This window comes from Rhinatrema bivittatum, chromosome 2 (assembly GCF_901001135.1).
Source record: "Rhinatrema bivittatum chromosome 2, aRhiBiv1.1, whole genome shotgun sequence".
Taxonomy (NCBI): Eukaryota; Metazoa; Chordata; class Amphibia; order Gymnophiona; family Rhinatrematidae; genus Rhinatrema; species Rhinatrema bivittatum.
In genome coordinates, this window is record NC_042616.1 from 316,346,315 (window position 1) to 316,372,958 (window position 26,644).

The 26,644-nt window shown below is 41.8% G+C and overlaps 1 protein-coding gene across 1 annotated transcript in view; it reads right to left on the minus strand.

Moving 5' to 3' along the window:
• Window positions 1–26,644, minus strand: part of ABCA13 (ATP binding cassette subfamily A member 13) — a 929,477-nt gene that overhangs the window by 250,650 nt on the left and 652,183 nt on the right. Inside the window, exons 43-44 of the mRNA XM_029587089.1 lie at window positions 10,468–10,522; window positions 15–192 (exon numbers count right to left, since the gene is read on the minus strand). Of these exons, the coding sequence (XP_029442949.1) occupies window positions 15–192; window positions 10,468–10,522 (233 nt within the window). The remainder of the gene's footprint in view (window positions 1–14; window positions 193–10,467; window positions 10,523–26,644) is intronic.

Below are 26,644 nucleotides of genomic sequence, written 5' to 3' on the forward strand. Positions count from 1 at the left end.
GAGTTTCTACATACCATGTCATGAAGAAAGTTGGCAAGCCAGTAGCTTCTGTAGCTGAACCCTGCAATGTGCTGCAGCCTCTTTGCCCCCAAAACCCTGTCTTTTACTAATGCGCTTCCGATTGATGCTGTGAGGATGAAGAAACCCAGCATCATGCAGAGGGCCACACCACACTGACGGACATTCTCCAAGCTGGGGGCCAAAGAGAAAACACTGCTCATAACAATCCCACAGGTGACATCAAATTCTGCTTACAATCATGCTGCTGTGCTCGTTCATACAAAATCTTTACAATAAGACACCAAGAGATTGAACAAAGAGCTCAGGAGACTAAATCTAAATCTCAGGTGACAAATGTTAACATAGCAATAGCCATTCTTACAACTGGTACTAATTAGTAGATTAGTTGGAAGTCTTAGTTTGGAGATTGGTGGACTCCTAAATGAAATAAGCAAATGAGAAGCAGATAAAGAAAACACAACTTGGCATTGCTTGTTTTGGAACCAATTTAGGATTTTAAGTAGAAAGTTGAAATCCAGAACCTCCAGGGTGGCATTCTCAGAAATGCTTCCCGTTCCACGTGCAGGACCCCAGAGGCAGGCAGAGCTCCAGAGTCTCAATGTGTGGATGAGGCGATGGTACAGGGAAGAGGGATTTAGGTTTGTTAGGAAATGGGTAACATTTTGGGGAAGGGAAAGCCTTTTCCGAAAGGATGGGCTCAACCTTAACTAGAGTGGAACCAGTCTGCTGGCACTGACCTTTAAAAAGGAGATAGCGCAGCTTTTAAACTAGATGAGGGGGGAAAGCTGCAGTTGTTCAGGAGCACATGGTTTGGAATGATGTATCTTTGAAGGATTCTAACAGAACAGGGAAATTAGGACATTCCAGTGCAGAGGTTGCAATAAATGCTAAAGTGGACCAGATGCCTTAGGAAAAAAAGCAGATAGAGCAGAAAGATTCTAAACTACCATCAATTGATAAGTAGGTTGTTCATGCAAACCTTATAAGTGATGAAAAGGTGTTGATTTGTACAATGTAGCTATCAGAGACTCTTTTTAGAATTTTCATCACTTATATGGTCAAAAATTCTTTAATGATTTCAATTTTACAATGGATACCTCTGAAAGTCTGTAATACCATCTCCCTAACCCTAATCCACCTCCCAAAAACTCACCCCGAATCAAAGTACCCCTAACATATGTGTGCTGGCTTCCAAACATTTGGAGTTACATGTGCCAGTGCTGGGCACACTCCCTTCCCAGCTATTTAAAATTCATGCAGTGGCCATTTTTGTGTACACAAGGCTTTTAAAATCTACCTTTTAAGGAAGAGTAACCCAAAGTATAGCTGCACAATGCAAAGTTCAACATTAGGAGTCACCAGTCAGAAAAGGATCTAGGTGTTATCATTGATAATACATTGAAATCTTCTGCTCAGTTTGCAGCAGCAGCAGTCAAGAAAGCAAATAGAATGCTAGGGATTATTAGGAAAGGAGTGGAGAATGAAACAGAGAATATCATGATGCCTCTGTATCACTCCATGGTGCGACCTCATCTTGAGTATTGTGTGCAGTTCTGGTTACCACATCTCAAAAAAGATATAGCAGAATTAGAAAAGATACAGAGAAGGGCAATAGAATGATTCCTCTATGAGAAAAGACTAAATAAGTTAGGACTCTTCAGCTTGGAGAAGAGATGGCTGAGAGGAGATGTGATAGAGGTCTATAAAATGAGTGGAGTGGACACACAATGAAGTTACTAAGTTATACATTTAAAACTAATCGAAAATATTTTTTTACTCAATGCATAGTTAAGCTGCAGAATTTGTTGCCAGAGGATGTGGTGAAAACTCTTCGTATAGCTGCATTTAAAAAAGGTTTGGATAAGTTCCTTGAGGAAAAGTTCATAAACATTATTAAGGTGGAATTGAAAGAATCCATTGCTTATCCCTTTGATAAACAGCAAGGAATCTATACACCCTTTGGGAGCCTGTCAGGTACTTGTGATCTGGATTGCTCGTTGTTAGAAACAGGATACTGGGCTTGATGGACCTTTTGGTCTGACCCAGTATGGTAATTTTATGTTCTAAGAAATAGATTTTAAAAGTGTTGCTCGTGCAAAAACAGCCACATACACACCTATGTGGGCCGTGCATGAGCAATGCAAATGTTAAGAAGCCAGGAAGGGCGTACATATGCATGTGCACACAATCACAATAAGGCAGTGCATAAGGGGCAGGTCCAAGACTGACACCCAGAACCACAAATGTTGCCTGCATAACTCTGTTACTGCTCGTCGCGAGGCAAGAGAGAGAGAGAGAAACTGTATAGAGTCAGTCTGATGCTCTCTATATACGGACCACTTTAGAGGGGCACTTAGGATCAGGGTAGGTTTTTGGGAGGTGGGTTGGGGTTAGGGGGGTGTTATTAAAGACACATTCAGAGGTATTCATAACACATTCAGAGGTATTCATAGGAAAATTGACATGAGTACAATGCAGTGTTAGCTGCATTGTACAAATCTACTCCTTTTCATCACTTATAAGGGCTATAATTTTTTACTGATGTCAATTTTACTATGAATACCTCTGAATGTGTCTTTAACAACAAACCCCCCCCCCCCCCAAACTCCAACCCATCTCCCGAAAATCCACCCTGATTCAAAGTGCCCTTCCAGAGTGGTACATATATAGAGAGTGTCCAACTGACTCTACAGAGTCCCTCTCTCTCCCTCTCCCAGTGCACATGCATAAAGGCTGTAAAAGTATGTGCGGCAACAGTATTTTAAATGCTACATGCGTACTTTATAAAATGAGGCATATTTTTGCTCGCGCATTTATGGGCGCACATGCGTTCCTTTTAACATTTACCTGTTATGTTCTAAGCAGGCAGAGACTGATGGAAATGGAAACAACTTATATCTCAAAAGGCCATAGCTCAAAATATCCAGACAGATGCGAATGAAACAAATTTTTGAGACAAACTGTGGTGAATGCCAATGCACAATTGTTTTTAGGTAAATGCAGAGTCAAGTAAAAAGATTCTTCTTACATAATTTGGAATTAGACCAACTGTCTATATTCCTCCAAAAAACTTACAGTATGGTTCTCCAATTGTTAATTCTTCTATTGATGTTATTGATGATGAGTCTTAAATATTTTGGGCCTGATTTTCAAAAGTGGGATTTATACATGTAAATGCACTTTACCCATGTAAGTGGGCTTTTGAAAATTGCTACAATATAAGCCATTGAATTATCCATAGGATTTACCCGTGTAAGTGCACTTTACATGGGTAAATAGCTTTTGAAAATTGCTTCAATAATAGTTACATTTACACATTGAACTTCTTTTGAAAATTACCCCCTTTGGAGATATATATTTTTTTCCATTTAAAACCTTTTTTATGTAGAAAATTTGCAAGTTACAATTGCAGAAGACAAAGAGGGCATGAACCTTACCCATAAAATTTAACAATAGAAAATAGAAAATCACTAATTCCCATAGAGTTAACATCTAAGATTGAGCTGTACCATCTTTACCCCTAATAGTTAAGAAACAGTTTCTTTCATTACATCCTGATATTTGTCTTTAACATAGAAAATGCTAGGTTCCATTGAGAACACTTTTCAGGATAACTATAGCCAACTATCCAAAGATGGCTTATCCTGCAGGGATCTCTGTCAAATAGTGTCACATCGGTAAGCATATACAAAATGAAGACTAGAACTGTGCTTTTTAATGAATCAGTTGAGTTAAATTTCTGTCTGTCTACATTTTACCTCCTTTCCTGCAGATACATTTTGAAAATACAATAATGCAATCTGTTTTCTTTTCTTTTTTGTTTTTCTCAATAGTATATTTTAGTTAGTTTTTAAAGGTTTTTCTTCCATTATGTATTTGATAATTATCTCCGTCCCATCTCTTCTTAGTTTTCCTATACTATAATGAAATTATTTGTCTTCTTTTTTACTGCTTGTTTCATTTGTTTCATTATTTAACCAAGATATTATTTGTAGGACAAAATATTTATAAGAAATAAAAACAGAACCTAATAATACAGTAGGCCAGTGGCTCTCAACAGGTGTGTCGCAAAGTCTGGGCAGGAGTTGGCTGACTTCTCTCTTATTGGGTATGACAGGAAGCTGCTTTGCTTCCTTCTCCTCTTCCTGGCCAGTGGGAGGTTATTCTTTCTTCCTACAACCAGATCACAGCAGAATATCACCAACTCCTGTTCATATGGGCCCGGCAGAACACCAATTATATCTTCCTCTGCCTGGCTTGGCAGTGAGGCTGCTGATGATCTCTTCACCCCATGGGGCCTGGATGTGAAAGCAGGAGCATAAAGGAGAAATATGCATGCTCTGTAGATCCACTCCTGCTGCCTCCTCATCTTCCTTTTCTCACTTCTTCCTGCCCTCACCTGCTGCTGATAAAAAGGGAGGGAGGCTCTGGATTGGACATGTCTTTTCTGCTGGCTGGGAGCCAGGAGGAGGGTGAAATGTACTGGGCAGGAAGGTGTAGGAAGATAAGAGTTCAAGAGTCTACTAGGCAGGAAGGAATGGGGAGATAGGGAGTCAGGAGTCTGCTGGATAAGAAGGGGTGGAGGAAAGGAGCCTGGGGTTGCTGGGTAGGGAGAGGTGGAGGAGAGGTGGGTTAGGGGCTGCTGGGCAGGGGTGGAAGTGGAGAAAGAGATGAAGGTGTGAGGCTGCTGGGTTGAGGGAGAGGGGCGTGGGGGAGGCTGAGCAGGAAGGGGTGGGAAAGAAGTGGTCAGTGGTATTCTGGGTAGGGAAAGGGAAAGGGAAGGGCAGAAAGAGTTGAACAGGGGAGAGAGGGAGCACGGGGAAGAGGATGTGAGGTGGGGGGTGTTGGGAATGTTGGAGGGGATATGCAGCTATGAACAGATGATTGAATATTTGGGAGACGTGAGGGGTGATGGGTGCATGGAGAGGAGTGACTGGGTACAAGGGCCAGACTATGTCAGTTTTGAGAATATGCATTTCTTCTCTCTTTGAACTTTGCTTACTGGAGGAGGAAATATATTTTTGTTTCTAGTCTCCAGTTTTGCACTCCATGCAGAAGGTGGTCTTAGGGTTTCCATTCCAGATTTTGTTTGCACATTTGTAATTTGCAGTCTTTTATTCTATACTTGGTGAAGGCAGATCTGTGTCTGTGTTCTGTGTGTATGTGACTGAGATGAGGTACTTTACTAGAAGATTGTATCAGCCTTATTTGTTGTACTTTCTTAATATTATATTGCACTGGTGGTGAACTGCTGCCTTTTCATGGGTAGGGCTATTGCTGGAATTAGTGCTGCTGAGGTATGGCAGATTTGATAGACATGTCCAGAGTGGGGATTGTTTGTATTATTTTACAATGCACCTGGTAGCAGAGGGAGTTTGACACGCTGTTATTGAGATGAGAACAGAATCAGAATATCTTTTTTGTATGGTGAGTTGCACAGTGAAATGACTTAGTTCTGCTCTGCACCCATTGTTAGGAAGCAGGAGACTCCTGTGGATATAGAGCATAAGCTTATATTAAGTCCCATGATGGCTATGTGTTCAGTGTGTCACACATGCCACCATCATCTCTCAGGTGTGTCCTGATAGAAAAAAACACTGGTTTAGATGATTAGAAAACTCACTTGGGGAGCAAGAGTGAGGGTAGGGCAGAACATGGAAGAGGGGCTGGGTGATAGATTAAGACTGGAAAGTGGTGAAAACTGAAGAGGACGACAACAAGAACTGACATGGGGCAATATCCTATATGTACTTGTTCAGTTCAGAGTTAGCAGTCTGCTTGGGATTAGCAATCTGTTGTTATTTAGGAGAGTTGTGGGTGAATCCTTGGACTGGTGGCAGATGACCATGCCCCTGGGGAAGATCTCGAGAGGGACCACCGGTCAGGCTCAGAGTATGGAGACAGACACACACTAGTTCTTTTATTAGACAGTATACTGAACCACCAGAGGTGGCAGTAGTGAGCTGGAATGCCCGGCTGGGCTGTAGTCCCTCAGATACTGGAACAGCGATCCCTGGAGGCTGAGCTGTAGAGAAAGTGAAATATAGTGAGTAGGCAGGGTATGCAGAGTTCATGTACTGAGCCCGATGGTAACATTCACACAATGTCTCATAGAAGCCCAGGAGCTGGAATGTATAGGCCCTCGAGGAGTGAGTACCTGGTTCCAGGGAAAGCTCTGAGAGAGTGATGGTAACTCACTGATGTAGTTGGCAGTGATGACTTCCAGGCAGAAGAGAGTACTGAGTAAGTCTGGGAACGAGGGCCCTCGAGGAGCGAGTACCTATTCCAGACTGTCACCTGAAAAACAAAGGAGAGAGCGAGGCCCCCGAGAAGCGAGTACCCCTAGTAAGTCCGAGGAGGCAGAGTAGCTTAGGTAGAGTATCCCTTGCTAACTCCATGTGTTAGCAAATTCTAAGACCTTATATATCCATCACAGGTGACGTCATCTTCGGGGGATGCCCCGAGGTTCGCGCCATCACTGGTACTTCAGTCGGGGCCGCGCGCGCGCCCCTAGGTCTCCAGGAAACATGGCGGATTGCAGCGTCTAGTAGGTCTGGAGACGCGGTAGGACTTCGGCAGATGAACGCCGCAGCAGCCAATCTTCCCGCGGACAAAGCGGGAAGTGCCAAAGAGGTAAGGAGGACGGAGAGAGGGCTTCGGGAACCGACAGACACAACAGCACTGATGCTTCTGTGGCTGGCAGCTGGGATAGTCCCTTAGCAGCGTGGACAGGAATATCTGAGCAGTTAGATGGACTAAATGGTCTTTTCTGCCACCATTTACTATGTTACCTTGCGCTCACCTCGAGGGGTGCGCCTGCTGCTCTTGTAGAAAAGAGTTAGATTATATTGATAGTGAACTATGGGGGAAATCGACACTGTGCACGCTGCACTGTACCAGCTCAGTGAGAACTAATTGACTAGACATTTGTAAGTACTTCCAGAGAACCAGAAAATGCTTAAGGAAATTTGCATCTTAGATTGCAAGATTCAGCAAGAAGAGTGTGGAAAACAAACCTTCAAAACTAGTCTTTTGTTCTACTTCTCTTTTATGATGGTAATTGTGATATATTATATAGGATGCATTATACATGATAAATCACCTGTAACAACACCAAAAAGCAAAATCTGCATACTAGTGGAGTAAAATACTTTGCTAGATTGATATGAATGAGTAAATGGAATTATTGTCATAAAAAAGTACTTATACTTGCTGGACTATAAACCAATATGTAACTAAATTGCACCATTTGCTTCAAGACCATATTTTAAATGTTTCTTCCTATACACAGTGAGCTTTATTTTCATAAAAGCTTCTCCCATGGTGCGGTTCTGGGAAATTTTCTGTAATTGTGACTCAGAATGAGAGAAATCTAGTTTGAAATTTAGCTTTTAGTCTTTTAAAGTCACATTCAATCAAGCAAAACCTAAGAAGCATGTTAGTTTTTCATATATTATGGACTGAACCTTCAACTGTTTGACGGTTCTCTATGTTGTGACTCAAGATCCGAGCTGTCACAAGGGGTGGGTGAAGCAGATGGCCATCTAGGGCACGAGGCCCGGGGGTGTTGACACACTTTGTCAAAGGGGAGGAGCACCAGTGCTCCATGCACCTGCTGCTGCTACAGTGGTGGCGGTGTATTAAGTCCTTATGTGGCCATCTCATTGATAGGGGACCCCCTGCCGGTTACTCATATCATCGGAAGGGGCCCCCATTCCTCCCTCCTCAACCGTCTCATGCAGCCAGCCACCTCTTTCGATGGGGTCATCCACCCCTCTATCTCCTCCCGGCAATGCTTAGTCTGGTAATGGGCCTGCTCAGGATTTACAATATGGAGAAATATTTTGAGCAAGTAAGCAAATACTGCCTAATGTCATATAGGAGAACATATCAGCATTTTTTACTCATAAGAAAGTTCAGAGAGATCACATTTTAACATAAAATATTAGGGATGGCAATATCTTTGTTACAAATTTTGGTCCATTTGAGGTCTGATGGAAGCTGTGCAGCAAATAGAAGCAAATAGTGAGACTCCCTAATTCAAATGAAGATGGTGACACAACAATTTATATAACTTTCAAATAACAATGTATTTGAAATTCTGAGTGAATGGAGTTTGGACATTTATGTATGTTTCCCTAAGTCAAAAGCCTATGTTTCCATTGTTGTTGTAGCTGGTTCTGTTCAATATCTTTGTGAGAAAATTTGTGGGCTGTCAGATTAAGAAGAAAAATTTGTCTATTTGCAGATGACGCTAAAATCTGTGGGAGTACATGGTATCTCGTAGAAATGTGCTTCGGGTAAAAATGTTGTATTGGACTTCGATTCAGGCCCCCCACGGGAATTTCATTTTTCCCGTGGTTCAGGGTTTTTTTTTGTGGGGGCCACAATTTTCGGGTTAGTGCACACCATCGGGAGTTAGCATGCACTAACTCAAAAATGAATTTTATCCAAAATTTTGGAAAAAAATCATTCGTTTTTTGGTTCTTGCGAACCATTCCGAAATAGGCAATTTCGTTGACATTGCCTAATTCGGGAAAATCGATTGCACATCCCTAGTATCTCGTGCAATCAACTAAAACTCACAGAGGCCTTCCTGGGGCAGAGTTGAGGGGGAGAGGTGATAGTTGACTTATGTACATACTTTCGGATTTTAAAAAGCATGCTTATGAATTGTAACAGAAAATTTGTGCATACATTTTAGCAGGTGTAACTTATGTGGGTATATTTGGTGGGCTAATTTTAAAAGCAGAATTATGCACGTTAGTCTGCTTAAAAAATTGGTATAACATATGTATTTGTTTGACTTTGTTATGGGTGATGTTATGAAATTACCCCCAAGATACTTATGCATGGTCATGTGATGATTGTTGAGTAGGAGAACTTACCTACCATTTCCAGGCTGAGAACTTTGCGTTCTAATCACCACAACACTGTAACCTACTATGTTGCACTTTCATCCCAAAAATAAAATTTAGCATTTTTGATCCTCCTACACAATAATTTACTTTTACTTATCCTTAATTCAAACGTATTTTCTCCAGTTTCATTTTCATTCATTTTGTTATAGGGCTACATTATCAATATATAATAGTAAGTTCCCCAAATAAATTATCAATATTAATTCATTATCAATTGCAGAAGGACTGTAGACTCTATAGACCTGATATTAAATGCCATTTAACCAGCTAAGTTCAGACTTACCTCACTGCCATTTAGCTGGCTAATATTTTATTCAGCTAAATGATTAGCCAGCTAAATGCGGGGCGGGATGTGGGTGTTCTGAACTGACAATATTCAGTGCTATCTGGCTTAGGGGCCATTTATCAAAATGCGTTAGGGCGTTACTGTGGGCATTAAGACCCTAACACCCGCGATAACATCGGTACGCATTCAATAAACACCGCATCGTGAAATGCGTACACAAATTTGAAAATTGTATTCATGTGGGAGGAATTTGGGCGGAGTAAATGGAAATGAGGTCTGGTTAACATTGCATGCAATACAGTAATGCACACTATTGAGGTATTTAATGCTGAAATAACTACACCTTTTTTCTGGGCGTTAAGCCTGCGATAGCTGTGTATTATAGCCGAAATGGAATTTATCGCAAATCCCGTTTTGGGAAGGGAATGGAGAAAGAGAGAGAGATATAGAGCCTCTGTGGAGGCCCACTGTTTTTTTTTTTTTTACTTTTAACACCACTGTAAGAGGGGGCATTAGTAACTTGGGGTGAGGTTTGTGGGGTGGGCTGGGTCCTGGGGGACAATTTTACATGCACCTATAGTGCATAAATCTAGGTAGAGAGAACATGGTACAAATGTATTGTTCTTTCAGCTTTCATCACTCCAAATCACATTAAATTTTCACTGATGGAAACTGTGCTGTCCACACGTATGACTGTGCATGTAAAATGTCCCCCAGAACCTACCTCACCCCACAAATCTCACCCCGAGTTACTAGTGCCCCCTCTTACAGTGGTATCAATAGTTTACTTTTTTGTGAGCCTCTACAGAGTCTCTCTCTCTTTCTCACAACCCAAAATACAATAAAACATGTTTGGGGACTTCTCAGCTGTGAAAATATCACAGGCACGATAAATTTTATGTGTGTCGCAGTAAATTTGCAATGCAGTACCCGGAAAATTACCCTAATCATGCCCCTTTTTTTTAATGGGCGCGATTTCTGCTATATTTATTACAGAATGATGAATCTAGGCCTTAGTTAGCCAAATGAATGTAGGATTGCTAGTTGTTTGCCCTACGGTTAGCTGAATAAACTTATTCAGCTAAATTTAAGATGGCTGAGTATATTCAGTGGTGTGGCTGCGCTCCTGAATATCTCAGCCAAGTTAGCCAGATACATTTATCTGGCTAACTTAACATGATAGCGACTGAATATTGGGCCCTATATTTATGGTATATGAGAATAGTTTAGAGAACTTACATTTTGTCTTCATCCAATACAGCTCCACCATATGGTTGGCTAAACAACATGATTCCTAATAAGGCAAAGAAAAATTTATTTTAATTAGGCATCTTGGAAGAATGTGTGCCAAGCTTTTTTTTTTTTTTTTTAATTAAAATACAAGTAGGGACCAGACTGATGGCCAAATGGAAGCTTTTCATTTGCATATATATATATATATATATATATATATATATATATATATATCACCACATGTATATAAAGACTGAAAAGGATGGCACCACAAACAATGAATAGAGTAACCGTGGCATCAACACAATACACATAAAAAGGAAAAAAAGAGGGACACTCATAAAATCAACAGGTCACAGGTGCAATAGACCATATCAGACTTTTAATCATTGAGTCTGAATAATCCATTTTGTAAAACAAAGTAAATATGCAATTAAAACAATCCAAAATGAAATTAATGTTGTTCATAGGAATATAACTTCTAACACACTTCTTGTTTTAAGAAATTTCTGCATCAGGGATTGTAGAATCCAAAAAAGGCATCCGAATTCCACATACAGCTTCCTTAGAAGTTTGAATATGGATTTTAGAATGTTTATTTTGGGATTCTATATCCCTGATAAAGAGATTCCTTGAAATAGGGACCCAGATTCTCGAACATCTAGAGCTCTTTCTGGAGAACAAAACACCTGACCCTACTGGAATAAAGGTGTTGGAATTCTCATATTGTTTATTGCTGTGCAGATATACTGTTCCTTTTAGCACTCAATAAGATTATTATTGTTTTTCTTGTTTGCATTATCCTTTATTGAATCCCCTTTCTTGTGGTAGCACATGCATGATATAAAATCGGGTGTAGATTTGTTCGCGCCGGGTTGCGCCCACACGTATCTTTTAAGATCTGGCCCAAAATGTTTTTTTTCTACCTTGGTTGCCGGGCATTTTTTTTTTTTTTAAATTAGCATGGTCCTGTCTTTCTTTTTGGTCTTCTCCTATGTTTTTTTTTTAGGGTCTTCATTCCATTTTGCATTTTTTTTCTCTGCCCTGTCTTCCCTTATTTCTCTACATTTGTTTCTGACATTGATCTTTCCGTTTCATATGTTTTTCCTCATTTCTCTCTTCTCTGCCTCTCATAATTACATTTCATTACTCTTTCTCCCCCTAATTATTCAGTCCTCAATGTCCCTCTTTACACCTCTCACCTACCTACCAATTTTCCATCTCCCATTCTCCCAACTCACTCCTTCCTTAACCTTCTATTCTCCCTCTGGCTTTTACTCACTCTTTAGTCCCGCATTTACACCCTCTTTTCTAATCCCATCCCCTACCTTCCTCTGCTTTATACCCTCACTAGCCTGGGTTCCTTTCTTCTATCTCTTACCACCTTCTGTAAGCTGTAGAACCCTAACCTCTTTAGCCTTTCTTCATAGAGGAATCATTCCATCCCCTTTATCATTTTGGTTGTTCTTCATTTTAATGTTACCGTCCAAGAGTTTGGAACTGAAAGGATATGATAGAGGTCTTTAAAATCATGAGAGGCCTTGAACGAACATATGTGAATTGGTTATTTATACTTTCGGATAATAGAAGGATTAGGGGGCAGTCCATGATGTTAGCAAGTAGCACATTTAAGACTAATCAGAGAAAATTATTTTTCACTCAACGCACAATTAAGCTCTGGAATTTGTTGCCAGAGGATGTGGTTAGTGCAGTTGGGTTTAAAAAAGGTTTGGATAAGTTCTTGGAGGAGAAGTCCATTATCTGCTATTAATCAAGTTGACTTAGGGAATGGCCTCTGCTATTAATTGCATCAGGTCTCAGACACAGAAGGTAGGCGTCGTCCACGACAGAAACACGGTCATCACAATATTGGAGACATAACAGCTACTGTGTACCTGGACAGGACACAGCACTACCCCTCCCGTAGCCCCTGAAGCAGGCACAACTGTGCCGTAACATGGCCCATGTCGGGCAAGCAGATGCGTTCCCGTGAGAGAAAGCTGAGACAGACGCCTCGATAAGTATCAATAAACATACCGCGGGTCGCCTTGCAAAACGGGGAGATAAGGGGTTTTTTAAGAAAATAGCTTCACAGGAAAATCAAAAGAAAAATGGTTTCATTAAAACTTGGATAATAAAGAACAATAGACGGGGCGAAAGAAAAGGACACCCAACAATTGGTTGTCCTTCAATTGAGCCACCGTACATGAGCAACACCATAGCACAAGTGTCCCTTGTATTGGTGTAGGTTGGAGAATTAATTGCATCAGTAGCATGGGATCTTCTTAGTGTTTGGGTAATTGCCAGGTTCTTGTGGCCTGGTTTGGCCTCTGTTAGAAACAGGATGCTGGGCTTGATGGACCCTTGGTCTGATCCAGCATGGCAATTTATTATGTTCTTATGTTCTTCTGTGTGATGATTTTACCTGCGTGCAAGTCGGAAGATATTTGAACATGTGTGTGGCAAGGAAATTACCAGTTTTATCACTTACTTTACCAGTTCACTCAATCCATCTGAAGATCATCAAGACCTTCTTAGCTCTTCAGCCTCAACACCCGCCCCCCCCCTCCCATTTCACCCAGACCCCTATCCAGTCAGTATTTCATTTTTAAGATGTTTATGATCACTTACTCCAGATATAGAGCAGGGGCAAATATACGTGAGTAAGCTGCCAAATTTACATGTGTAAATTGCTTATAAAATAGCAACTTACTCGTATAAATGTTGGCCCCAATCCAGAATGCACCTGCTCCGCCCTTTCTTTTACATGAACACATTTACTCATGCACCCTTACATGTGTATTTTAAGGTTTATAAAATAGCATCTACGAGAGTAGACGCTATTTACATTTGTATATGCTGACTTTTTTTCAAAGTATGTTTATTAACATGCAGCAATATAACATCCAAGTCGACCAAAGAGAAATACACAAATTTTCTATTTTACCAATAATGTAACTCAATTAGCCTCATCCCATCCCCAGTCCAAGCCACATGAAAATGCTCAAGTCATTTTCATCCAGCATCATTAAGACAAAGCAGACCATGTTAAAGACAACTGTGCATATCTTGAAGCAAATAAACTGCTGATGTGACAGCTGGGACAGTAGAGTAGATGCATATCCTGAATGTCCCTGAATATTATTTTAAAATATGCACCCAAATATTTATAAATGAAGTTTGAATCCATCATAGAGTTTGAATCCATCATAGAGTTTGAATCCATCATAGAGTTTTTCCATAATTCTACAGATGGAGATTCTTCTGCTAATCATTTAAGTAAAATAGACTTTTTGGCAATATAACAAGCCTTCCCTGAAAAAGGATGAAAGGCTTTACCCAGAACTCGTTCTCTTCGAGCATATCCCAGCAAGCAATAAGCAAATGACATGGGGAGGTTCATTGAAAATTTATATTCACAGTCTACAAGAGTAAGACTGACGAAAGCTTGAATTAAGCTATTGATACTACGAGTGAGCAATTTATGAGATTCCAGTTCACAACAACAATTTAAATTTGGTTTCCAAATGAATGATGTTATTGTTTAATTGAAGATTTTTTCACATCATATTTATCAGTTTGTGATTACAGTAGGCTCAATAATAAGCGGCAGCAATATACGGTGAAAACAACAGGCGCTCAATAATATGTGGCAGCAATATACGCTTTAATGCAACAGGCGCTCAATAATATGCGGCAGCAATATACACTTAATACAAAAGGCGCTCAATAATATGCGGCAGCCACCGACGCTTAATACAACAGGTGCTTAATAATATGCGGCAGTAATATATGTTCAATGATATCCAATATGCTCTCAGCAATAGGCGGCTAGCAATATACACTCAATGATATGCAATATGCTCTCAGCAATATGCAGCTAGCAATATACGCTCAATGATATGCCATGTGCTCTCAGCAATATGCGGCTTAGCAATATACGCTCAATGATATGCAATATGCTCTCAGCAATATGCGGCTTAGTCATAGACCTGCGCCTATCATGGGCGCTCAATACTTGAGTAAGGCCAACAAAATGGCACCCGTCCACGGCATGCTGCCCGCAGGCCACGCCGCCGATCCTCATTCCTCGGAGACCAAAGAGTAAGAGATGTACGCCTTACCTGATCCTCTGCGCTTCCCGGCTGGAACCCGGGCGGTCTCCGGCTGCGGGGGGAGAGGGGCAAGTACCTTCACCGCCGCGCTTTGAGGAAATGCACCCACTGCCTCGTCCATGCCGGGACCGAGGCGCCTCGTATGCCTCACCCGAACCTCTCCCGGGGGCTACGTCCCTGCCGCCATTCGGCCACCGGACCGAGGACTTAAACCTCCGGGGTATCACGGAAATCACCCCGGGAAACTCAACTGGGGGAGGGACCTTCTGGTATCACCGCAGGAGTGTGGGGCTCGATGGTGCTGTAGAAATTTTAGTAAAAAGAATGTAGAAAGTAGATTTGGAAACACGCTCAGCGAGCGTGCAGGCTCTCCAAACTGCTTTGGAGACGGAAATTACTAAGTTGCTACGCTTCCTGTGGGGGTATATATACACCCGTGCTGACTTCAGATCCGTCTCCAACTGCTAGCATGAGCATACTATACCCATTTGTTCTGAGTCCATCTGGCTACACGACAGGAAATACAATTTAGATCCCCCCACCCCATTAATATTGGATACGAACCTAACTCTGTTACTTTTCCACCAAAGTGGAAGAGAAAACGTGCTTGTAAATATTAGGGTGGAAGCAGATATCAGAATTGATTTCCTTCCAAACATTTACCCCAGAACAAACATATATCTCCCTCCGGGATCATAAATGGACTTAAGAAATTGAAATCTAATATTTTTATGAAGCAGTATTGCCACTCCATAGCTTTTAGATGTGCCAAATGCAAAAAAAAAACAAAAAAAACCCCTGATCAACCCACTTTTTCTTACATTTTTCATGCTCTTTATCTGTTAGATGTGTTTCTTGAAGAAACACATTTCCCTTCAATCTTTGTAAATGAGTGAGAACGTTTTCCCGCTTTATAGGAGTTCCCAATCCTGCCACATTCCAAGAAATTGATTTAGGTGTCATGACATAGTGCATAAGAGAATAAACTGTAAAACAACATTTGCTAATAATATGGAGAACTTGCCCGTCCCATTCCAAGGAGCAAATCTCCACTCATGGGGCGACTCATTAATAACCTTATTCTACAGTTTTTTCTCATACAATAGGACAGATCTTAAAATGATGCCATCCCTCCCTCCCTCCCCATTTTTTCTTTCCCAAAACCCCACAAAACATATTTTAGCCCCAAAACAGCTCAGAAGTTGAGTTTAGAGGTCACTATTGCATTCGCGTGCCACCACTATATGTAAAGCTTGCATTCTCTTTTTTTTTCTAAACAGATTATAACTTAACCAAACATTGATAACCAAAAAAACTGTAAAAGTTATATGCACAAATGTGCAATTGAGAATCAAAAAAAGTTAAGAGTCATATTGCAGCATTCCTTTACCTAATATTTACGCAAATCATAGTTAGTTGAGAAAAAGCGACTCATCATGCAGGACTATTGTGGTCTCACACTCAGGCTGATGCAATAGGGCTTTATCATTAGCCGGACCAATACTATGGAACACCATGCCCTTAGAAATTAGACTACAGAGAGATTTCAAATTTTTCAAAAAGAGTTTAAAAACCTGGCTTTTCAAACAAGTGTTTTACAAAGAAAACGGAGAATAGTGAATATGAAATCCGGCAGCAGAACATCAGCAAGCAGCACCTCATTGTTCAATATGTGTGACTTATTAAAACAAAATATACATTACAATAGAATTAAACATGTAATTAAGTCTGATAAGCATGGAAACAGACAAGATTTATAACACTTTACAAATAGTATTTATTATGAAACTTTATTACCGGACTTTAATGGCACTTCCTAGAGATAGTACTAACCTATACAATTTACCAAAGATGTATTTATGTGCCTAACTGTAAACCGTTGTGATGGTATTCAACTGAACGACGGTATAGAAAAAAATTTAAATAAATAAATATCATGCTCTGGCCACAGCGCATGGCTCAACACATGTCTGAACATGCGATTTGGATGCACGCCCATAACCCCCATTGCAAAATAGGGGTTAGCGCATCCAAAACACACGTCCAATTGAGCGCATAGGTAATAGCGCTCATCACATGTAAATTCATGTTTCCCCAATGCAAAAAAAATGTGCGCTCGATACACACATTTTAACCCACAAAAAATTAACCAGTAAAAATTAACTCGCAAAAATTAGCGCCTGCTTGGAGCAGAAAAGCAGAAACTACTGCTTTTCTGTTCCTTTTTTCAGTTCCTCTGACTTAATATCATTGTGATATTAAGTTGGGGGACTGAAATAGGAGAATTTAAAAGAAAAAAAGTATGCCGGCATCAGGTTAGGAAAAGGGACGCTCAATTTACGAGCATCTATTTTCCTAACCCGTGTCTGTGCAAAGGTTAGGAAAACAGACGCTCATAAAATTGAGCGTCTGTTTCCCAAACTGGCTGACAGCCACCTCTCCTGGGCACCCACTGCTGAGGAGGCACTAGGAGCGCACAATTTCCCCAAGTGCCTCCTTTTTACCATGGCACTCCATTTAAATATTAAATCGGGTGCCTGGGAGAGGTGGATCGGCGCCTGTTTAAAGCGCACCAATACTGCATTGGCCTGACTGTGAAGGAGATTCATCCTGCAGATTCAGATTGCTCTTGAATAGAGACCAAGAAAGAATTTGTGACTGAAGGAGATTCCAAACTTTTTGTCTTCCCATTAATCCACACATATATACAGGCAGGGTATTTAAGCGAAAAACGTATATTCCTACGTGCCAATTCCGCATAAATTGTTGACATTTTTTTTCGTTTACTGACCACAATGGGGGAGAAGTCCGGAAACATCAAGAATTTATCCGATTGATACCACACATTTTTTATTCATGGTAAGCCTGTATTATTCATGGTTTCTGCCCTCGTCACAACAGCTCCCAAGCTTTGAACGCTCTCCGCTCCTAGTCATATTCCCAACATGCAAGCCACCTATTTTCCTTGGCACATATGTAAGAACACTTAGTTCCTTGTTAAATATCCTAAATTATAATATAATATGCTCTATGTTATAAATTAGTAACTTGTTCTAATTTATACTTTATAATGTTAACTGTTCTAAGTTTCACTGTAAAATAAGCAGCCCATGCCTTATTTGCATTTCAGTTACATGTGAACCGATGTGATATCTCGATCAAATGTCGGTATACAAAAACAAACAAACAAATAAATAAATAAATAGTGGAAGAAACTTGCCATGACTACCCGTGATCTATCTTTAGACACCATCTTTGGCCCAATGCAGTGAGCACATTCAATAATTATTTTACCTTTCAAATTCACTACGTTAACTGCTTGTGGCAACCAGATTTCCAACAAAGATGGCAATTCAGAGTCGGGTAAGTTTTCAGATAAACCCACAAATTGCACATTGTTACATTGCGACCAATTATTAGGAAGGGAATGGTTAATAGAACAGAAAATGTCATAATGCCTCTGTATCGCTCCATGGTGAGACCGCACCTTGAATACTGTGTACAATTCTGGTCGCCGCATCTCAAAAAAGATATAGTTGTGATGGAGAAGGTACAGAGAAGGGAGACCAAAATGATAAAGGGGATGGAACAGCTCCCCTATGAGGAAAGACTAAAGAGGTTAGGACTGTTCAGCTTGGAGAAGAGACGGCTGACGGGGGATATGATAGAGGTCTTTAAGATCATGACAAGTCTTGAACGAGTAGATGTGACTCGGTTATTTACACTTTCGAATAATAGAAGGACTAGGGGGCATTCCATGAAGTTAGCAAGTAACACATTTAAGACTAATTGGAGAAAATTCTTTTTCACTCAATGTACAATAAAGCTCTGGAATTTGTTGCCAGAGAGGGTGGTTAGTGCAGTTAGTGTAGCTGGGTTCAAAAAAGGTTTGGATAAGTTTTTGGAGGAGAAGTCCATTAATGGCTATTAATCAATTATACTTAGGGAATAGCCACTGCTATTAATTGCATCAGTAGCATGGGTTCTTCTTAGTGTTTGGGTAATTGCTAGGTTCTTGTGGACTGGGTTTTGGCCTCTGTTGGAAACAGGATGCTGGGCTTGATGGACCCTTGGTCTGACCCAGCATGGCAATTTCTTATGTTCTTATGTTCTTAATTTTCTAGATCGTCAAGTTTGTCAGCCTGGGCCTCTATTTTCTTGTAGGCCTCTTTCAGTTGTGATGACATCTCAGCGTTTGTATCTTCCAAGTCAGAAATTCTGCTTTCAGTCTCCCTTACTTGCTTACAGATATCTTGTAGCAAAGTTTTCACCTCCAAAAAATTCTCAGATATTTTTTCAATGCGGCTATCAAAAGCTATAACTACAGATGCAGTCAGGTCAGCAACTAATGTATCAGCAGTATCTCGAGACAGATCCTTGGAAGTGTCAGCCATGTTGTCATCAGCCATTCTTGTTTTGTCTTTCTCTTTTAGTTTACTGAGCCACATTGACATGGTTCCTGAGTATACCACTACAAATTTACCCATATATTCCAATCACTGCTAATTCGGATTTTGATGCAAGCTAGCCAATATTCACTGAGATATTGCTGTAGAAATGGGGATGGCACCCGGAGCTTCTTCACTTAGTACCTACCTGCGCTCACTGCATCATGTGCTGATTTTTGTGTATGCAACTTTTGAAAATTAACCTTTAAATCTGATATAGATTAAGGATTACAACAATACACACTAAGGGTCACACTTTTGGGACCAAGGTCATACCTAGAACAGGAATAAAGTCAATGTTTCTGTTGGTTTGCTTGGGTGCTGTTGCGCTTCCCAGCTGCATTGGTGCCGTGACTGGACCTGCTCACCTGGCACGCCCATCTACCAGCTCCTCTCTCAATCCCAGCGCTGCTTGTCTGTGGCTTCCATGAGCGTCCCCAGGCCCATCGGGGCCTTCCAACTCACAGCGCTCCTCGTTCTGGGGCTTGGCAACAGGCCCATCGGGGCCTTCCACCTCACAGCGCTCCTCATACTGGGGCTCGGCGACAGGCCCATCGGGGCCTTCCACCTCACAGCGCTCCTCACGCTGGGGCTCGGCGTCCTCCTCAGTGTTGGCCGCGCTCCCTAACACGTGCGGAGTTCTTCTAACCACGCCCAATTCTGATGTCACCTGAGCCCTGTAAATATATAGCAGGGCTCAGCCACTAGCTCATTGCCTTGTCAATCGGGTCGTATACTCCGGTGTCTCTAGTTTGCCTGTTCCAGCATCTCTTGTTCCAGCATCTCTCATTCCAGTGTCTCTCCTGGTAGTACCCTTCAGACTGATCTCACTGTACTGACCTTTGCTTGCTCCTGACCACGTCTGACTACAGCCTGGAATAGACCTCTGCCTGTCCACTGACCACCTCTGACCGCTGCCTGGAACTGACCTCAGCCTGTCCACTGACCACGACTGACCGCTGCCTGGAACCGACCTCTGCCTGACCATGCCCGGACTGACTACAGGTTCTGAGCCCTGCTTCGGCTGACTATTCTGGACTGATACTCTGGCCTTGATCCTCACTATCCACTCACGCACTCTATTCTGGCCTCCTGTGACCTCTGGACATTCTTGCTGCACACCCTTGTTTGTGATGGGCACTCCCCTGTGCTTCCTCTCTAGGAGACCCTGCGAGGCCCACCTAAGGCCAGGTGGCCCGGGTACCCAAGGGCTCAACCTGCGGAAACCAGGGGTTGCTATTGACGAAGCTCCAGCTAGCCTCTGTCTCCTCTTGTGCCCTGCCTCCTGGTGGCAGGCACTCTCTGGGTCTGACCAGAGGGCCGTACCAATCCTGCACCAGACCAAGGTTCCACCTCCAGCGCAACAAGTGCTTTGTTATTTTAGGCTATTTAGCAGTGGTCCAAAGCAGGTCATGATTTTACATTCTTGGCAGGAGAAAGAATAATTAATTTAAAAGTAATTTTCTGATTGTAAACCTAAAGAATTCTTGCTTCCTTCATGGAAATATTCTACTTCCATGAAGGAAGCAAGAATTGGACTCATCCAGGGATTAGAGGCAGTCAGATCTGGCACCACTCAGAAAAAGTCTTACTAGTTTCTCCCAAAACTTATAAGATATAATAATAGCCATAAGGATGAAGCATGAAAAATACTAGTAAGGAAATAGCATGAAGACAATTTACTGCAAAGGACAAATTGTTCAGTGACATTCTGAGCAAGCTGCAAGATAAATTTCCATTTGGGAGGAAAAGGGACTTCTTATTAAATGTATGTATGCCAGCAAGACCAAGACAAAAATGTAAAAGAAAGTCAAATGGCCAAACTAGCAGGCAGAAACCATCAGAGACCAAGTCATTTTCACAAAATGAAATATTCTGTACAATAGGTCATAGGGTAAACACTCATGCAGTTTAAATTTTATAGAAGTATAGGCCAGCAGCACTATACTAGCTAAAGCCTCTGAGTGCTGAGTATTCAAAAAGTTTTCGTGCCAAGTTTCTAATCTAGTTCTCTATAAGAAGAGGATCTTATTAATGAGTTGTCTGCAGAGGACAGAATAGAGTAGCTGGCTGTGATTCTATTTAGAACTGAAAGTCCCCCAAGTAAAATAATGCATCCCAAATCCTTAAAAGACAGAACAGTAGCTGAATGATACAGAATCAGTGACCCAGGGGAATGTGAGTAGGGCTGAAGATGACATTAAAAAATGTCAACGGGCAGAACAACATTTCAGGCACATTTTCACCAAAGAAAGAAAAACTTTCAACCTAGACATGCACAAGGAACACATTTTATCAAGATAACATACCAACTAGATACTTAGTTGTTGTTAATTACATTCCATATGGCCCAAGTAATTAGGACACCATCTATTGTGCACGTTCCCCACCATTTTTGATGTAAGTTCTTTAACAAGAAAAAAAAATCCTCCCTTTGTGTATACTGATGCTTAAATTTTTAAAGTTATTTTAGATTAAAAATATTAAATTAATAAACATAAAAAGAAAATTAAACAAAAAATAGATTTCAAAATAAATGCATAGTTTTACCTTCCCTCCTCCACTCCCCTTGGATCAGCCAATTTTAGAAATAGCAAGTGCAGAGTAGGTAGGCATCTTGTATATGCTTACTTCGTATGCAATTTTCAAAAGGAAATTACCCAGGTATCTTCCCTTTGAAAAGTAGCTGCAGGTTCCACATGTACTAAAATGCACATGTACCTTGAAACAATGTAGGCTATTGAAAATTGCCCCTTCCAAATGTTTTATACTCCTGAAAGAACAGCAAAACCTGCTAAAAACATCTCTAACTAAATATAGTTATCATATAACACCTCTAGGAACATTTTCACAATCCAATTTTTAAATAATGGCAACATTTTCTAATGCAATACTGGTTTTCCTGCAGGGGTTTATTTATTTATTTGTATAAAATCTATCCCACTCTATCACCAGTTCTAGGAGGGTAACAATAAACATTTATAACAACATATAAAGCCAATTCTTAAAACAATACTCAAAGCAATACATAAAACAAGAACTGCACTTAAAGGTGGAATCCCATTGGACAATGCTGTGTCTGTGGATCCTTGGACCAAGGCAGGATTGATTTTCTGCAGGGAGGAGCCCTGTAGGTTCTTACTTTCGGCAGGTGGATCCAGGCGAGGCAGAGTCCTGACTGGACCTTCTCTTATACCAGCCCTCGTTCTCCTCGGATTGCGCCTTCGGGTACTGGGGCCAGCAGGACTTAGGTGGGGTCTCTGCTAGAGGCAGAAGGAGAGGTCCATGGATGGCTAGGGTCGTAAGTGGGTGGCAATCAGATGTATATAGGCTCCAGGCAGTGGTCAGAGACAGGCAGTGGTCAACAGTGTCTGGAATCCAAGCTAAGGTCAAACCAGATATCTATCCAAAGTAAGAGGGGGATGAATAGGCAGGGCAGGTAGGCAAGGAAAGAACAAATGGATAACACAGAAGATGACAAACTGGATCAGGAATGAAGACAAAGCGGACACAAGCTGAAGACGAGCTGGAATGTAACTCAAGACAAGCTGGAGCAGAACTGAAGACAAGCTGAAATGAAGACAAGATGCTGGAGCAACACAAACTATAATATGTAGGTAGACCTGTTGCTGAGGCAGTGAAGCAGAGGCAGCGAGGGCCTTTTATAGGCCTATGTGTTTGATGTCATCCAGAGGTGCCACGAGGCTTTTCCCTCCATGGTCTCTTTAAACCAGGTAGTGTTGTTTGCATACGCACCTAAGGAAAAGCATGGCTGGTCGCAGTTGGTGGCTTCTTGCCGCGAAAGCAGGGGAGCTTCGGGCACATTGTAAGCCAGGAGGAGTGACCCATCCAGGAGGATGAGCACAGTGGTTTACAGGAGCAGCTCACGGACCGCCAAACATAAGAGTACCTCCCCCCCCCCTCCCTGAGGCTTGGAGTTTCTTGGGGTACTGTTGGTAAATGTCTCTTAAGAGGCAAAGGTCCAAGATGTTGGAAGCTGGCTCCCATTAATTTCTTTCTGGGCTGTAGTTCTTCCTTGAAATTAGGTATTCAATTATTTTACCCTCTGGAGGGAATCTAGAATCTCTTGTATTTCATACACAGTATTTTTGTCAATGGCCACATCCTGTGTGTTCAGGTGGCACTCTGGAGGGTCAAAAAAGTACTACCGGTTTGAGTAGTGACACATGAAATACGTTGTGGATTTTCAACGTAGGTGGTAGCCTTAGTTGGAATGTGTCAGGGCCTAGTTGCCAAAGTGCAGAGAAAGGCTCAATGTAACATGGTGCCAGGTGCATAGAAGGGAGTATCAGGCATAAATGCCAGGTACTCAGCCGCACCTTCTCTCCTACCAACTATGGACCTGGTCTTCTTTGGATATCTGCTGTTCTTTTTGCTTTGGCAGTGGCTTTCTCAATCAACTGTTTGGTCCGGTCCCATATTTCATGCAATTCCTAGGCAGATAGTTGAGCTGCTGGTAAAGGAACCGTCAAGGGGAGTGACAGAGAAGGCAGAGGTTGTTTCCCATAGACCAGCTGTAAGGGCAAGGAGCCAGTGGCAGCATTGATATGAGTGTTATGGGAGAATTTGTCCCAAGGTAAGAGGGTGGCCCAGTTATCCTGGCACTTATTGATGTAAGATCGGAGAAAGGTCTTGAGAATACGATTGGTGCTTTCTGCTTGTGCCTTGTGGGTAATAGGCTGTAGTATAGGCTGAGTGTTATTCGAAACTTCTTGCAGAGGGAATGCCAGTACCTTGCAGTGAATTGCACTCCTCTATCCAATAATATGTATTTAGGTAAACCATGTAGGTGGAAGATATGGAGGGTGAAGAGACATGCCAATTCCAGAGTGGAAGGAAGCCCCGGTAGTGGAACAAAGTGTGCCATCTTGGAAAATCGATTATCAATCACTATCCAAATTATGGTTGATTGATTGATTAGAGACAGGGAAGTCCATGATAAATCCATAGACAGATGGGTCCAGGGTTCCCTGGGGACTAGCAATGGCTGTAACAGCCCCCAGGGTCAGCCATGCAGCACATTTTGCTGTGTACAAGTGGGGCATGAGTTAACATAGGCCTTGCCATATTGTTTCATTTGGGACCACTAGTAGTGTCGTTGAAGCAATTAGAGGGTTTGTGCTGTCTAGTCTGGACGGAACAAGAGAGGGCATCTGTCATTAATTCTTGACTGCTAGATGAAACTGTAATTCGAAATCAAAGCGGGTGAAGCGCAAAGACTGAAGGACTTGTCTTGTGTTGAGCTGCTGAACTTATTTATTATTATTTATTTATTTAAGTTTTTTATATACTGACAATCGTTGGAAACATCTTATAGGTTTACAGAGAAAATAATGCAGCAACAGGCTTTACATGGAACACTTAACACGGGTAATAATATTAGCGGAAATCCAAAAAACAGGAGAGGAACTTGATACATATGTTCAAGGTTCTTGTAGTCCATGTATATAATAACACAGTGTTGAGTCCCTTAAAGTAGATGGCGCTATTTCTCGAGAGCTAATTTGTTAGCCAAGAGTTCCCGATCTCCAATACTGTAGTTATGCTCAGCCGAGTTGAACTTCTTTGAAAAGAAGGATCATGGATGGAGCATGCCCTCTGGAGTGTGTTGGCTGAGGATAGCCCCTATCCCAAGGGTAGAGGCATCAACCTCTAGGATGAAGAGTTGTGTAGTATCTGGATGATGCAGGTATGGCTTGTTAGCAAAGGCATTTTTTAACTTCTGAAATAGCTCTATAGCCTCAGGTGGCCATTCTTTGGTACTGGTACCCTTACAGGTAAGGGTAGTAAGGGGAGTTGCTACAGAGGAATAATGTAACCCCATGGTGCAAGGCCAGTCCATGATAACCTTTATCTATTCAGGGTCCATGCAAAATCCATCTCGTACCAAAGGAAAGGGAGCTCCTTTTGTTCAAAACATTTTTTCCAGTTTGTTATAGAAGTTATTCTATTGCAGGCATTGCAGGATGATATGAATATCTCTTTGTTGAGAAGCCAGGTCTTCAGAGAAGATTAAGATGTTGTCTAGATACTCAAACACAGATATATAGCAGATCTCGGAAGATCTCATTGACCATGTTTTGAAAAACTGCCAGGGCTTTGCAAAGCCGAAAGGACATGGCCAAATACTCGTAATGTCCGTCGTGAATGTTAAATGTGGTTTTCCATTCATCACCAGCCTTGATGAAGATGAGGTTGTACATACCCCTGTGGTCCAACTTTTGTGAATATCTTGGCACCCTGAAGCTGATCAAAGAACCCAGCTATGAGAGATAATGGATACCAGTCCTTTTTTGTGATGGTGCTCAGGCCACAGTAGTCTATGCATGGCTTGTGTGCTCCATCCTTCGCGATGAAGAAGAACCCAGCCCCTGCCAGGGATGATGAAGGGCGGATAGTTCTACGTTCAAAATTCTTCTGAATGTAAGTGGACATAGCCTGGATCTCTGGGAGAGACAGGAGGTAAACCTGTCCCCAAGGAGCCATGGCTCCTGAGATGAGCTTGATGACACAGTCATATGGGCAATGCGGGGAAAAATCTTCAGCGTTCTTTTTCAAGAAAACATCCTTGCAATCCATGTATTGTGGAGGGACTCCTGGAAGGATAGCAGATAAGACCACTGGAGGAGGAGGATTTACAGGTGTCAAACAATTGTCTAGATATTTATGGCCAAATCGGGGAAGCTGTAAGGCAAATCAGTTGAACTGTGGCTGGTGTTGCTGTAGCCATGGCAAGCCTAGAAAGATGGGTGGATGGCTCTGGAGATCACGTGAAAGGAAATGCAAGAGGCTGGTGTGTAAGGCCACTGGCATCATGGATGTAGTAACCTGGCCTGGGAGCAGATCTCCATAGACAGAAGAGATGATTAAAGGAGAGGTCAACTGGACCATAGGGATTTGGAGTTGATTAACAAGTTTCTTTAGGATTAATTTTTCTCCAGAGCTAGAGTCTACAAAAGCCTGAGTGGGGAAACAAATGGAACCCAACTTCAATGTGACCGGCAGAATTAGTTGGGGAGCCTAAATGATGAAACCTAGGATCATCTCTCCGGAAGATCCTAGGTGTTAAAATTTCCTGACTTCTGTGGGCATTGGGCCAATAGATGGCCTTGGGAAGCACAATATAAACAGAGGCCCAGTTGTCTGAGATGGAACCTCTCTTCTGGGGCCAAGCAGCAGCTTCCCAGCTGCATTGGCTCTTCTGGGAAAGGAAAGGTTGAGAGTGCGGCATCCTGGGGTGAGAGTGGATGCTTGAACTGTGGTGCCAACAAGACTTTCCACTGCACAAGACAGGTCTCTCGAGCCCTTTACTACAGATGATGATCAGCTTTGCCAGTGAGGGCAATGAGATCTTCTAGTGAAATGGGAAGATCCCGATCTGCTAGCATGTCTTTAATCTTCCCAGATAGATCTTCCAAGAAGATGGCAACCAAACTGTCTTCCCTCAAGTTTAATTCAGATGCTAGTGTTCAAAACTCCACCACATATTCTGCCAGGGTGTGGAAACCTTGCCGAAGATAAAGCAAATCGAGGCCATAGTGGCTACATGACTTGGTTCTTCAAAAAGCATATGGAACTGCTCCATGAAGTGCTGCAGAT